At 48.0% G+C, this 13684-nt stretch overlaps 1 protein-coding gene across 11 annotated transcripts in view; it reads left to right on the top strand.

The window, feature by feature from the left end:
• The window catches only part of LOC122709939 (aminopeptidase O (putative)), a 392862-nt gene that overhangs the window by 375749 nt on the left and 3429 nt on the right, over positions 1-13684 (top strand). For 9 of the 11 annotated variants that reach the window (XM_043927317.1, XM_043927315.1, XM_043927318.1 and 6 more), the window contains 2 exons: positions 10874-10960; positions 12615-12759. In XM_043927317.1, coding sequence (XP_043783252.1) covers positions 10874-10960; positions 12615-12755 — 228 coding nt within the window. In that variant the 3' untranslated portion in view covers positions 12756-12759. The other 2 variants (XM_043927316.1, XM_043927311.1) reach the window with 1 other exon arrangement.

The following is a 13684-nucleotide window of genomic DNA, read 5'->3' as shown; positions in this document are numbered from 1 at the left end:
CCTAATTTTTCTTTCAGTTCAGTTCACTCAGTTGTGTCCGACTCTGTGACCCCGTGGACTGCAACACGCCAGGCCTCCCTGTCCATCACCAACTCCCAAAGCTTACTCAGCCTCATGTCCATAGAGTCGGTGATGCCATTCAACCGTCTCATCCTCTGTCGTCCCCTTCTCCCCCACCTTCAATCTTTCCCAACATCAGGGTCTTTTCAAATGAGTCAGTTCATCACATCAGGTGGCCAAAGTATTGGAGCTTCAGCTTCAGCATCAGTCCTTCCAATGAATATTTAGGACTGATTTCCTTTAGGCTGGACTGGTTGGATCTCCTTGCAGTCCAAGGGACTCTCAAGAGTCTTCTCCAGCACCACAGTTCAAAAGCATCAATTCTTTGGCCCTCAGCTTTCTTTATAGTCCAACTCTCACATCCATACATGACTACTGGAAAAACCATAACTTTGATTGGATGAACCTTTGTTAAATAAACAGTTATAATCGGTCATAACATTTAGAATTTATCTGTACATAAAAGAGGAAAAGGACATTTAAAGGAGGATATTTAGCTGTAGGTTTAGCCAGACTGTTATTTTAAAAGTTCCTGATCATTTAATATGTTGCCATTGCTTCCACTGTATTTAGCAACAGGGCCTGTTGTATAGATATTTGAAGGTTTAGGAGTCATTATCTACTCTTACTGTCTGTGTATGTTACCGCCCCCCGCCCCCCCCCCCAGTCTGTCCAGATGATCTCACAGGCAGAGATGCACACATTTTCTGGGTTATAAATAGCATTGCCCTGATGCTCTTCTTTCCATAGCACTGCAAACCCAGCTCCTGTTCCTGCTAATGGTGTTAAGAGTAAAATCAACGTGTGGGGTTTTATTGGTTTCCCTAGGTTCTTCATACCTGTGTCAGTGGTTTGTGTACTTTTGCGTTAGATTTCTGTAGTGAAATCCACACCTCCGGAAAGCGCACAGCTGTCTGAGCACTGCCGTTCTCTTCCACAGTTAGGCGTGGAGCGCGCCTTAAAAGCCCCGGGACAGAGGGCTCACTGCTGCCACAGTGGCTTCCCAGACTGCTCTTCTTCCCTCTGGGGCCTTTCCCAAGCACCTCCCTTCGCTCTCTAGTTCCGTGGTACACCAGGATTTGAAAGTTGGATTTCTCTGGCCTTCGAACTGTGGAACCGTCAGGCTGCAGATGGAATGCACCCTTCCTCCAGCTTGTGGGAGCCTCCTGAGCGTGGTCTCCGAGCCTGCCCTGCAGGGAGGTGGCGCTGCATAGATCCTGCAGGGTTCCCTGGCAGCTTACGCCTCTTAGAGGTGAATGTTTGTGCTGATAACAGACAGCAGAGAGAAAGCAGTTGTACTGAATTCACATTGTTTTTAAAAAGGGGAAGCACCTCCACGGATGTGGTATGAAGGCATTTTTGGTTTGTCAGGGTATGAAATTCTAAAAATCAGCTTTATGGGGTGGCACTGGACGTGACCTTTTAAGCTGCTTGGTCTGCGTGTTGCCGTGCCGCTGTGAACCACGTGGATTGCGTTCGATCGACCGACTGATGGTGCCCGTCGGTGGGCAGAAGCAGATGCCCAGGCTGAGAGCATCGGAAGTCCACAGGCAGTGGGGAGAGCAGTCTGGAGCCAGGCCTGCCCCTGGGCTCCTCTGTCAGAGAGCAGCTAATTTCCTCGGGTACCGTTTCCTGAGCCAGCCTTCCCCGGCTTGGCTCTGGGGTTGTTGTTAATAGCAAATATTTTGAGAAATAATTCACTTAACATACGATTCACCTGTTTCAAAATACACAGTTCGGTGGTTTCTAGTATATTCGCAGAGCTGTACAGCCATCACTGCAGTGAGTTGTAGAATATGTCTGTCATTCCCCAAAGAAACCCTGTAGCCTTTAGCTGGCATTCCCGTCTCTCCCCCCACTCCAGGCGTTGGCAGCCAGACTCATCTCTGTGTGTCTGCAGATTTGCTTACTGGGGACTTCTGTGTAAATGGGATCACATACACCTTTTGTAAATGGCTTCTTTTCACTTAGCATACTATCTTCAGGAATCACCCGTGTTTTGCATGTATTGATACTTCATTTCTTTCTATCACCAAGTATTTTTTGATGGTATGGATAAGCCACGTCTGTTTAACCATTCATCAGTTGATAGACATTTGGGTTTTTTGGCTGTTACGTGTAATGCTGCTGTGAACATTTGGGTGCAGTGTTGTGTGTAGACATAAGTTGTCACTTCTTTTGGGTCTTATACCTAAGAAGTGCAATTGCTGGTTTATAAGTCCATTTCTCTAACTTCCATTAGGAAGCTATTGGAAGAAGTAGCCATTAAGAAGAAGCGGGCAAGGGAGCGTTGAATTTTTTCATGGAACATGTGGTAGGGCTAGAAACCCACTGAGCTTAGGCTGTCGCGTTCAGCAACTAGTGTCTTTTCCTCCTTTACCTCTCCGCCTGAGTGGCCTCTTCTCGGGGGTCTCCTGTCTATACCCCTGGGCCACCTGTTATGTCCTGTTGTGACATTTGTCACTAACATGAGTTTACTGAATTTTTCTTAGACTTTATACTGAACCGTAAGCTCTAAGAGGGCAGGAGCTTGTCTCTTTTATTCACCAGGGCATCCTTAATACCCAAAACCTAGCTTTTGGATAATGACGTTTCCTGGATCTCCAAGTGTTCTGGAATACAGTGACTAGTATATGACACGATAAGGTGATTGGATAACTAAGGCTATAGGGAAACCTCTTCAAGAGAGACCAAACCTTTTTGGTAGACTTGATGTGGCCCATTGGAGTCGGTCACGTTGGCCCCTGAGGAAACGGAGAGAAGGTACGTGTGTCCCTTCAGAGCTTCTCAGAGGCAGTAACCCATGGTCACTCCTCTGCCAACAGTAAAAGTCTTTTCTCTTTTTCTTTTTTTTTTTTTAGCAAAGGCCATTTGTCAAATACTAATGAGGAAAGGAGGTGCAGTGTGTGATTTCCTGACAATCTAATTCCACGTTGGAATGTTGCCATTTAGTGTCCCGTTTTGATAGGGAGGAAGCTCAGTGAGGGAAGGCTCTGAGCTTTCCTGATAGCTCAGCTAGTAAAGAATCCGCCTGCAATGCAGGAGACCACGGTTCGATTCCTGGGTCAGGACAATCCAGTGGAGAAGGGATAGGCTACCCACTCCAGTATTCTTGGACTTCCCTTGTGACTCAGCTGGGAAAGAATCTGCCTGCAATGCGGGAGACTTGGGTTCAATCCCTGGGTTGGGAAGATCCCCTGGAGAAGGGAAAGGCTACCCACTCTAGTATTCTGGCCTGGAAAATCCCATGGACTGTATAGTCCATGGGGTTGAAAGAGTCGGACATGACTGAGTGACTTTCACTTTCACTTTGATAGGGCGGGAAGGCTCACTGTACTATGCTTCAGGATGGACTCATCATGGGCTCCTGAATTCTACTTTTTGGAGCCAGCTTTCTTGAATAGTATTGATGACATTAAATGAAACAGTATATATACAGGAGAAGGAAGAAAGGTTGGAACTTGCCTGAGAGACCATGTAAAACTTGATGTTTGGCATCACCTTTGGCCCTCACTGTCACACTCCATTTGCATGTCAAGTGTGATGATGCCCGTAGCAGGTTTGGATGATTCCTGTTTTGCGCGTTGCCATAGCTCTGGTCATAGCTGGTAAAATCTGGTATTACTGGCTGTAACCAGTTACCATAGAGCTGAGAGCTTTGGGGACTGACTCAGCAAGGTTAGGAAAAAGAGCTGAGAGCATGTTATCTTAACTCAGGGCCTGGCCTCCGGGCAGCACACAGGGCAGCTTTGCATTTCCTTTAGTTAAAACAGTGTGAAGATCGCATCCCTTTGAAAGTAAGGAGCTGTAAGGTGAGAAAGAGGAGAAGGGAAGTGTCGGAATCTCAGTGTGACAGGCATAACCCCCCCCCCCCCCCCCGCCCCGACTGTGCCGCATGAAAGAGAGACGTCCCAGACCAGATGCACTGGAACGGAGTGCTGGAAAGGCCGTCTGTCCCGGAGCCGCTCTGGAAAGGTCTCCCCACGCCCCCCAGCTGCCAGTCATGCTTCCCTCAGCAGCAGTCAACCCACTTTAAAGCAACGATAAATCCAATTTAAGGACACAAATTGAAAAAGTAGGTTTGTTTATTGCAGTGTTAGACTTATTAACTCACAAAAGCCATGAGCCTTGGTCTTTCTGTTTACAGATATAAAATGGAACTCAAAATGAGGTTTAATGTGCTGCCCAGATCATGTTCCCTGGATAGATTTTTTTTCCCCCTTCAACAGTAAATTTTAGAATCAAAAGGACTGAAAAAGAGGAATGTTTCCTGTCATAAATAGGTTGGGTGGCATTCTTCAAAGCATTTTACAGCTTCTAGCTGTGCACTGTAATTTCAAAGTAGCTGAAAAGCAGTCTGAGTTCTTAAAATGGTACGTTCATTCAGAAACATTTATTAAGCAGATACTTATGTGCCAGGCATTGAGACAGGGCCTGGAGATGGCCCGGGGCCACTCAGGCCCCAGCTGTCACCAAGCTTGTATTTTATTGTTGGTCAAGACAGAAACTACTGAGTAAGGAAATAGCAATTTCAGAGAGCTGGAGAAACTGTAAGCCCAGCTCCGGGAGAGTGGCCCGTGCATGGGGAAGCAGGTGGGGTTTATGAATTCCGGGCCCAAGAGGTGAGTTAAGGTGTGCGGCCATGTCAGTTTCAGGTCACTGACTAACCTAGGGTGTGCTGAGTGAGGGGGACCCCAGCACCGTGGCCCAGTGTCACAGCAGGTGTCCTTGTTCTGGACCTGTGTCGACTCGTAGACCCTTGTAGCTTCTTGGTAAAAAGCTAGTAACACACTTTGGGACTTTCTAGAACACACTAGAAATGGACCTCTGGCATCATCGGATGATTGAAAGACTAATGGAGCTGTGGTATATCAATAGGAGGAAGCATCCTACGCTTGTTGTCACATCAGAGTATGTGGACCACACTAAGCTAGTGAATCTGGCAGTGACACCTGAAAAATAAGGAAAAACATAAAATAATGTATCTATGTTGTTTATATGTGCTGAGTTACCAGTTTACAATTTTTAATACTCAATAATAAAGCAAGGGAAGCAGCCAGGTACAGGAGCCACGGGTGCTTTTTCAAGCGTGGCTGTGAGATGCGCCAAAACAAGCTGTAGCCCTGGGCTTGTGGTGACAGAAGATAGGCCGATTTTCTGCTTCTGACCTGGGCCGTGTAGTCAGCGGCCGCGTGGCTTCCAGAACCAAGTTGAGGGGTGTTGGCCAAGCTGTTGGAACTGACCCGTTCTGTCTCACCCCTTCAGCATGTCTGCTCAGCCTCTGAGTCCATTGGCTCTTCAGTCACAGTAACTCTTCTGTGTGAGGCAGGTTTTCAGACTCCATTCCAAGGAACCCAGCCTCCCACCCCCAACCAAAGGAGTTGAGTATTTAAGATGTTTTCTACCTGACTGATTTAAACCACTTGAAGAACTCACTTATATTTTTCCTTCTTGATCTGTCTATATGTATATATACTGGAGTTCCAAGTTACATTATTATAAGAATTATGTTTAAGGAATGTCTGAAAACTACTTTGGGAAATTAGTCCATTAGATAGTAAGTAGCCTGTAGGGGAGCATTCTCATAAGAATTTTTATTTCTTTGAAATGGCTTGTTAAAATTGAAGACCAAAAAAAAAAGATAAAAGGTATAAAAGAACATTGAGAACTGTAAAGTGTTAATGAACACAGGGTCTAGGTTATGTTGTTGCAAACAGAAGCATCTGGTCAGTGTGGGGGATTGGGAGTGAGCTGGTTCAGGGGATTATTCTTCCTAAAATTGGTGTTTCCTCAGTGTCCAATCCCCCACACACCCACGCCAGGCGCCTTGCGTTCACACTTGGCTGTAGGCTGAGAGGTGCTCTGTTTCCCAGGGAAGCCAGAGCAGGTTTCTTGTGCAAAGCAGTTCGGCCCACAGAGGAAAGAAAAGCCCCACAGTCAAGAACACCCTAGATTTCCTGGCAGGACGGGCTGACACTGGCCGGAGCCGGCTCACAAAGGCTGCCTGGCTCTGTGTTCTGTGGCGACATGCTGGTGAATTGGGGGCGGGGTGGGCGGTGTTAAACATTCACCAGCATGGGCTTCCTTTGCAGATCAGGGGTCAGCAGCCTTGAGACTGCTGCTGTCCAGCCCACTGCTTGTTTTTTTTTTTTTTTTTTTTTTTTTTTAATTTTTTTATTAGTTGGAGTTGTTTTTTAAAATAAAAGTTTATCTGAAGATAGCCATGCCCTCTCACATACTGCCTATGGCTGCTCCTGTGATACAGGGCAAATAGACTGAGAAGCTATAGATGCTCGCTGTGACTCATGACAGAAAAAGTTGGCAACCCCTGTTCTAGAGTTTAATAGCAGTTAGTTCTGGATACATTAAAATTTTCAGATTGAAAAGAGTTTGGGGAGAGGTGGGCAGGTGGGGAGTTATCTTTCAGTAGTTTTTCTTTCCTTTTCCAGGAGGGAGCCCCAGCAAGGCCGTGGTTGTATCACAGAGGTGCCCATTGGGTCATGGGACTTGTCCCTGAATCTGAGCCATGGTTTGACCATACAGGGCAGGTGCCGGATATCAGAGGAGCCAGCCAGAAGTCGTTCGGCTTGCCTCTTGGGTAGCGATAACGTCCTTGAAATGGTAGAAATGCCATGCAACTCAGGCTGGTGCTGGGGCCAGGCTGTCTTTGCAAACAGTTTGCAAAGTCCCCAGGCATCGGGCCCCTGGGTGTAGTTCCCAGGGGTGGCCTGAGAAGTGCCCGCTGCCCCAGGCTTGAGGACCCTCCCTGCAGGCTTCCTCCCCCCCGGCCGCTCGGCTGCTGTCTCACTGTCCTGAGTCCAGGCTCGTCTTCCTGGGCTGCTGCGTGGTCCCGCCCCCCATCCCAGTCCTTCCCTTCTCACTGCCCACCTGACAGGCACTTTGCTCTTCTGGTTTTCAGCAGTTAACAGACTTTTCCTTGGAGTTGATACTCTCACGTTTTTATAAATTCAATAAATAGAACTTTTGAAATAGACAGGCAATGACTATGAGGGTCGCTGTCCTAATGCTTTTGCTGCGGCAACCTGGGTGGGCGCCCACAGCAGCCCCCGAGCAGAGGCTGTTCTCTCCCCCAGCCTGGGAGACAGCTCTGTGGATCAGGACCCAGGGGTCCTGAGATCGCTTCAGTAGATCGTCAAACAGAAAAGAGCAACAGAAACTTACCAGTAGTTGCCATAGTGAGGGAAACTGTTAAAAAAGAAAGGTTTGTTTCTCTGTGTGTGTATACACATGCATACATAGCCTGTGCAGAAAAGGATTTGGATCTCTGGCCCATGTCTGCTCACGTCTCTCAGGTGGCTCGGGCCTGTTAGCACAGATACGCTTCATTGTGTTACGGGACCGGCAGCCTGGCCCTGGGCAGTGGGCACGCTCCTGCCCTGGCACCAGCTAGCAGGATTTGGGCTGAACCAGCCACCGTCTGCCCTGAAGACTCAGGAAGAGGTGGGCTTCCAGGGCCCTGTGAGACCACACGCCCTGGAGCTCCTGGAACAGGGGTCCCCCAGCCCTGCTCTTCACCACCACGGGCAGCTCCACCTCTTCCCACTCCTGAACTATCCCTTTTCTGATTTTCTCAGCTTTCTTATTCTTTTCCTGACCCGTTTCCCCCCTCCCTCACCCTTGCCTCTTTCCTTTGGTAGCCTGACAGCGTTGCTGGAATTCAGGCTAAGATGTTGGCTGGCTCAAGGCTTTCAGGTGATTCCTAGTGTGGGTTTGGAGTGACTTTATGAATCTGAATCACAGTTGAAAAAGTCATTAAAAGTTTTTTATCTCTCTTGAGACATTGTGGTATAATGTGAATATTTAAAGTGTAAGTATTGATCGGTTTTGGTGTATGTATCTACCCGTTGAATGCCGATGCTGAATGAACAAGAGTCAAGAAGCCACAGATACTGTGGCTGGGCCAGGCGTTCCCAGAGGTGTATATACAGTGTTCACTTTTCATCTCACCGAAGAAGTTGAAAGACGAGGTGACCACTGCCCCCATTGATGATAAATTAATTAGAAAATAAAGAAGAGCAGGTCTACAGAGTGGATGGTTTTGTTCGTAGAGCCCTGCCTCCGCTTCTGAATTCTCTACTGCTCCCCAGCACTGAGAACTTCACTTTCCTCCCTTATCAACAGGGGAGGAAGCTGGGTATGAGTGTGTGAGGGCCTCTGTCAGGGATTTCTTTGAGCTTCTCAGTGGTCTGGAGAAAGGAAGAGATGGTCCATGAGTGCCCGCTGTGGAAATACTGCTGGGAGAAATTGAGACAAATGTCACCCTGCTGCCACATTTTCAGGAAGACCTCCGTTCCAAGTGGTGACCAGTTTCCTTGCAAATTTTGGGTCCTCGGCTAAAAGATAGAGATTTTCTTTGTTTCTTAAAGAAATACAAAGAGGAATAAAAACCCTGTCCACAAGCGAGAAATATTTGGTGGGCCCTCAGCCTCACACAGCATCTCTGTGATGTCTTTTAAACATCCTGTCATTGAAATTTTGCAATATATTTAATTCTGTTGTAATGAAAAGGCCTGTTGTTTTTCCTGCTCTTTGTAGGGTGGGGAAAGGGGTTGGTCTGTACTTCCTGGATGCCATGTTAGCTTTCAGGGGTCAGAAGACTAGATCTCTTATTAATTGTGACAATACACTGATTTTTAACAGGAAGAGAAGTGGCAACGCTGATTTCATATTGACTGTGAAGGCCTCTCTCACTCAGCCCAGCTCCTGGATCCTCTTCCAATCGTAGTGGACTTACCCTACTAAGAAACAAACCCTAATTTGTGTTTTGTTGTTTCTGTATGTGTAAATAAGATAAAGGAGAGCAGGGGTGTTGGGGGGGAATGGGAGGCCAATAATAAATACCTCCATTCTCAGAATGAGGTCTAAGAAAATATAACGTCCCCAAGTTTTGGAATGATCAGCAGCTGTCCTTGTCAAAGGCTTGGTGCACAAGCCTGTCCTTAGCTCACGGTGGAGCTGACAGACTCCCTTATACTTGACCCTGCTAAGAGCTGGGACGGCTGTCCCCAAGTGCAATTGCGAGAAGTAAGGCTCTTTTGCAAGGCCCCAGAGCAGGTGGCCCAGTGCCCTGGCTCTCACGCTGCACGGTGGCCCTCCCACCAGGCCTTCTCCTTTACCGGAGCTTATGAACAAAGAACATGGCATTTCCAGTGCTGCATGGATGTACCTGAGGCATCTAGGTTTCACTGAGTTGGGAAAGAAACCAGAGAAATGGACTAAGGGACCCTTTTGGTTCTGTCCTGTACTCGAACCAAAACACAAGAGTGGGACCCGGTTGCTCTGGGAGCTTCCTCTGATTGGTGCAGTCTGGGCTCTTCAGTGGTTATTCTGCTTAGAATATCTTGGTCACTACCCTTTCCCCTTTATGCTGTCCCTTTCTGTTGGCCATATAGGAAAGAACAGTTTGTTGAAGGTGGAAAGATTTCCAAGACCTGTCCAGCCCAACCTGCTTCCCTTTTGTTGTGATGATCCTAGGCTATTAGCTCATTTCCGTGCACCTCCGAAATTCCTTTGTGGATGTAAAAAGTTCGTTGGCATCCTGTTCTTAGAAGTTCAAAGGGCCTGGCTGCCTGTAAGCAAAGGGCACCAGCGTGTGTCTCAGAGTGTGCTGTGGCCTGGGGGAAGGAGTCTTTCCAAAGAATGTTTCTTTACTTCGTTCCTAATTGTTTGTGTGTAAATCTATTTATAGTAGATTAAAGGAGAGATCCGGCCATCAGTGCATAATGATATAATTTACAGGGGCCCCAGCCAAAATGTTGAAGTTGCTTACATTTTACTATTGCCACAAATGGATTGCTATAAAGGGTCTTCCTCTTTCAAAGGCAGTAAAAACAAAGAGTGATGGAAGGAGGCTTTTTTATTTTTTAAATGCATGTAATCACTTCCATGTATAGCTAATGTTGAACCAATAATGGAATATAAAACGGTGGACTGCTCACTGAGCATAATTGAGAGGGCTTTACTGCAGTAGACAATGGCCCAGGACTGGATTTAGGTAGAGTCTCGATGTAAAGAGCATGTCTGAAGTGGCCTAGAGATGAAGAGGTGGTGGGGGAGTGGCGAGACTGCCTCTTATCAGCAGAGGCAGCCAGTGTGGGGATCAGACTCCCATATTGTCTGTAGGATTTGGGGGAGGGCTTCCTGACAAATTCCTGCTGGTGAATCTTTCATCACGCATCTTCACTAAAAGGGACACACATGTAACTTGTCTGTTTTCCGTAGATTGTGCAGCAAAACATGCAGCCGGAGCTGCCTGCGTCAAGGTGGTCTGCTCTTCTCTCCCCTCCAGCAGACACCCCAAGCTCCTCAGAAGGCGCTCCCTGCCTCTTAGGAATGTGGAGAGCAGTGTCTTCTGCCTTTTGCTGGGTGTATTGTTACAATCAGCAGCATTGAACCAAATCACTTATTGCAGGAAATTAAGTAGTTGTGGTTTATGAAGGAAACCTTCACGGACAGCATCCTGCAGGGCAGAGCACCAGCCTGCCTGGCTGGGGGCGTGCGTTTAATTCCCCAATTACGTTCTGCATTTATGTACTGTATGGCAAAATTGTATTTTAAAACATCAGAACACCTAAGTGAAACATGCACTTTCTTCCCCTAAAGTTGACTGGCAGTGCTCTTAACGAAGAGCATGATTCCTTTCTTTGTAAAAGACGTTAAAATGAAATTTTAAAGTCTCAACAGTGTTAACAGAGTAACTTCTTCTAACAGGAAAAGTTCTCCATCATTAAGCTTGCTAGGCCACGGAAACCTACCAGTTTGTTGCTTATGGAATTTTCTCTCTTTTCTTAAGGTTCGCCATCGCTGGTGTGAACTCATTGTTAAGCACAAATACACAAAAGCGTACAGAGACGTGGAGAGGTTCCTTCAGGAGGATCAGGTAAGTTTCATTTCTCAGCAGATGGGGATTCTTTAAATGCTGTCCCTGACTGTGCAATATGCTTAACATGGGGGCCCAGTTTGTTGCCTTCTCTACTTAAATAACAAATACTTCAGCACTTGGCAATGATTTTGAAGAGTTGGTAGGAGCGTACCTACCCAGCTTTTGAGCTTTTTTTCTTCCTGTTGTCTCTTCAGAAGCTCCCCGGGTTTGATGGAGCTGTGGCCCACTGCCGTTACCAAATAAAGCATGGGCAGACCTCATTACATCTTTGAACCCCAGGTTCGTTAGGTGGGGATTGTGGCCCAGTGATGCGATGGTGTGTATCTGTGCCTGTGTGTCTGGGGATGAGACCGGGCCCGCCCGGTCTGTGTCTGCACCTGCCACGCCAGGCCGACCCCTGTGCTGAGCCGCCTTCCCGTGAGGACTTTGCTCACTGTTCACCGAGGAGAGCGGCCACCTTGCAAGGAGCCCGTGAACCTGTTTGAAGATGTCGTCTCTGCCACCTCCGCTGGGCCGCAGCGTGGGGGTCCGCCCCTGCCCCATCCCCCGCCTGGCGGGCCGTGGAGCTGCGCACGTGCTGTGTCCCCTCGGCTGTGGCTCGTTCCCTCGGCATGGCCCGCGCATGCCTCTGAGTGAGCTTTCTGCAGAGCGCTGCAGGCTGAGAGAACGGAGCCATGTTTCTGTTGGGGTGGCGAGTTGGGGCAGCGCAAACAAAGGCTCTTTTGAGAGGACGGAATACAGGGGGCAGCCAGCAAGTAAGGGCTCGTTATTCCCACAAAGAAAAAGACATGACTTTGTACCAGAAGAAATGTCACATTTGCACAGTGAAGCAAGAGGTGTTTAGAAACATGGAGGGACAAAATTTAAGCGACTTAAAGTCTGTTCTGAAAACCAAAACTGACTGCACTGTATTTGGAACCATGATCTCTGCCAGATAAGGGTTGCCATCAGCTTTTTCAGAAAGAGATTTTTGAGCTCCTCACCACCAAGTTTTCGTTTCTGCACTGTCGCTGGAAGTCCTCGCTCCAGCAGAACATAGCATAGCACAGCTAAGCTTGGAACAAGAGCGAAGGCGGAACCAAAGGGATCTTTTTGGTCTTTCCGAACATAACCGTTTTTAAACTGTAGGAAAAACACAGATGTGATTTTCGCAGCATTGTTTTCGAGACAGAAGAGCCAGTGTGTGCCCATGGAAGGAGAGCAGGCGGGCTGGGCTGGGGCGGCAGGAGTCTTCCAGGGCGGCCTGAGGTCCCCTCCACCCGTGTGACAGGTGGTTTTCATTTCACAGCTGTGCTCGGCAGGAGGCAGGTCCACGTCTGTGTCACACACAGCGCTCAGGTCTCCTTGCAACTGCAGGGGTTCCCCTAGGGTCAGTCGTCCTGGGAGCCTCCCTGTCCCCCTCTGTCCTCAGTTCAGCCACCAGGGTTGATGGAATTGATAGCCGAGAATTCCTTGGGTGAGTTTCAGTGAGGAGAAGGGGATCGGAAGCTGCAGGTTCCTGAAGCACCGCTCTTCAGCTGTCTGCCTTTTCTAGGGCCTTTGTAACTTCCAGCCCAGCACGTTTGTGTGAAGCAAACACAGACTGTGCACTCGAGCGCATGGGGACACATGATTCCTTTTCCTTACGCTCTCTGGCCTCTGCCTCCCACAGGCCATGGGCATCTACCTCTACGGGGAGCTGATGCTGAGTGAGGATCCGAGGCAGCAGCATCTCGCCCGCAGGTGTTTTGAGCTGAGCAAGGAGCAGATGGACAGATCCTCAGCCGAGGTGGTGGCTGAGATGTTATTTTAAAGAGGTGATTCTCTCTCTCTCTCTCCTTTTTCCATTCTTCAGCTCTAGCTGAGATTCCTCCTAGGAGCCAAGTGAGTCAGTAAGCCAAATGGTGAGCCGAGAGCCCTGGCGGCTTCAGTCCTGGGCTCCCGCCCTGAGTGAGGGGTAGGTGGCATCTCATCTGGCCGAGCGGCCACGAAACCCCGTGCTGTCCACCCTCGCGGAACAGCCCCCTCCCCAGCGCTGTTTTGATCGCTTCAGGTTTTGTTATTTGGGGGAACAGGACTCACAGGAGAACATCTTGAGTAGGTTAGAAGGTGAGCTGGAGAGCATGACCTCCCCACCCTACCCCCCCAGTCTTCAGGGTGAAGGCTAATGTGGGGGTGTGTTGCCGGGCTGTCCGGCATCCTGAGCTGTGAGGAGGTGTGTGGGAACTTGAGGACCCCCGGGTGGTCCCCCCAGCAGGAGAGGCTGGCAGGGTGGCCTGTGCCGGGCGCCTCTCCACACAGCGTGTCCACAGCAGGCTGCCTCATGTTGGAGCAGAGTCGGAGTGGGAGTCCTAAATGACTTAAACTGCTTCCTCTGTTAATTGTGCTTGAAATTGACCTGTTAGATCTACATTCGAGCAGTTTTAACTGAATTTATGCATTCTAAATGTAATTTAGCAATGATTTGTAGGTTTTATAAGTAAAACTTAAGAATTAAAAGTATTTTTTTTCTTTACCATTATCATTTCTGTGACTCTCCGGGTTTCTTCAAGGTTTACATGATAACAGGGCATGTCTGATTTTGTGTCTTTTTTTTTTTTTTAACTTCAGGTTTCATTCTTCATGTTGTATAGATTTTCTATAATTTTAATGGATATTTAATATTTTATGTTGATATTGTTGGACATTTAATTTGCTTCTAATGTTTTGCTCTTATAAAAAGCCATTTCTGTCTAATATGTT

This window comes from Cervus elaphus, chromosome 16 (assembly GCF_910594005.1).
Source record: "Cervus elaphus chromosome 16, mCerEla1.1, whole genome shotgun sequence".
NCBI classification, from domain to species: domain Eukaryota; kingdom Metazoa; phylum Chordata; class Mammalia; order Artiodactyla; family Cervidae; genus Cervus; species Cervus elaphus.
The sequence above is the reverse complement of the archived record's forward strand: the minus strand, read 5'-3'. Positions and strand labels throughout refer to the sequence as shown.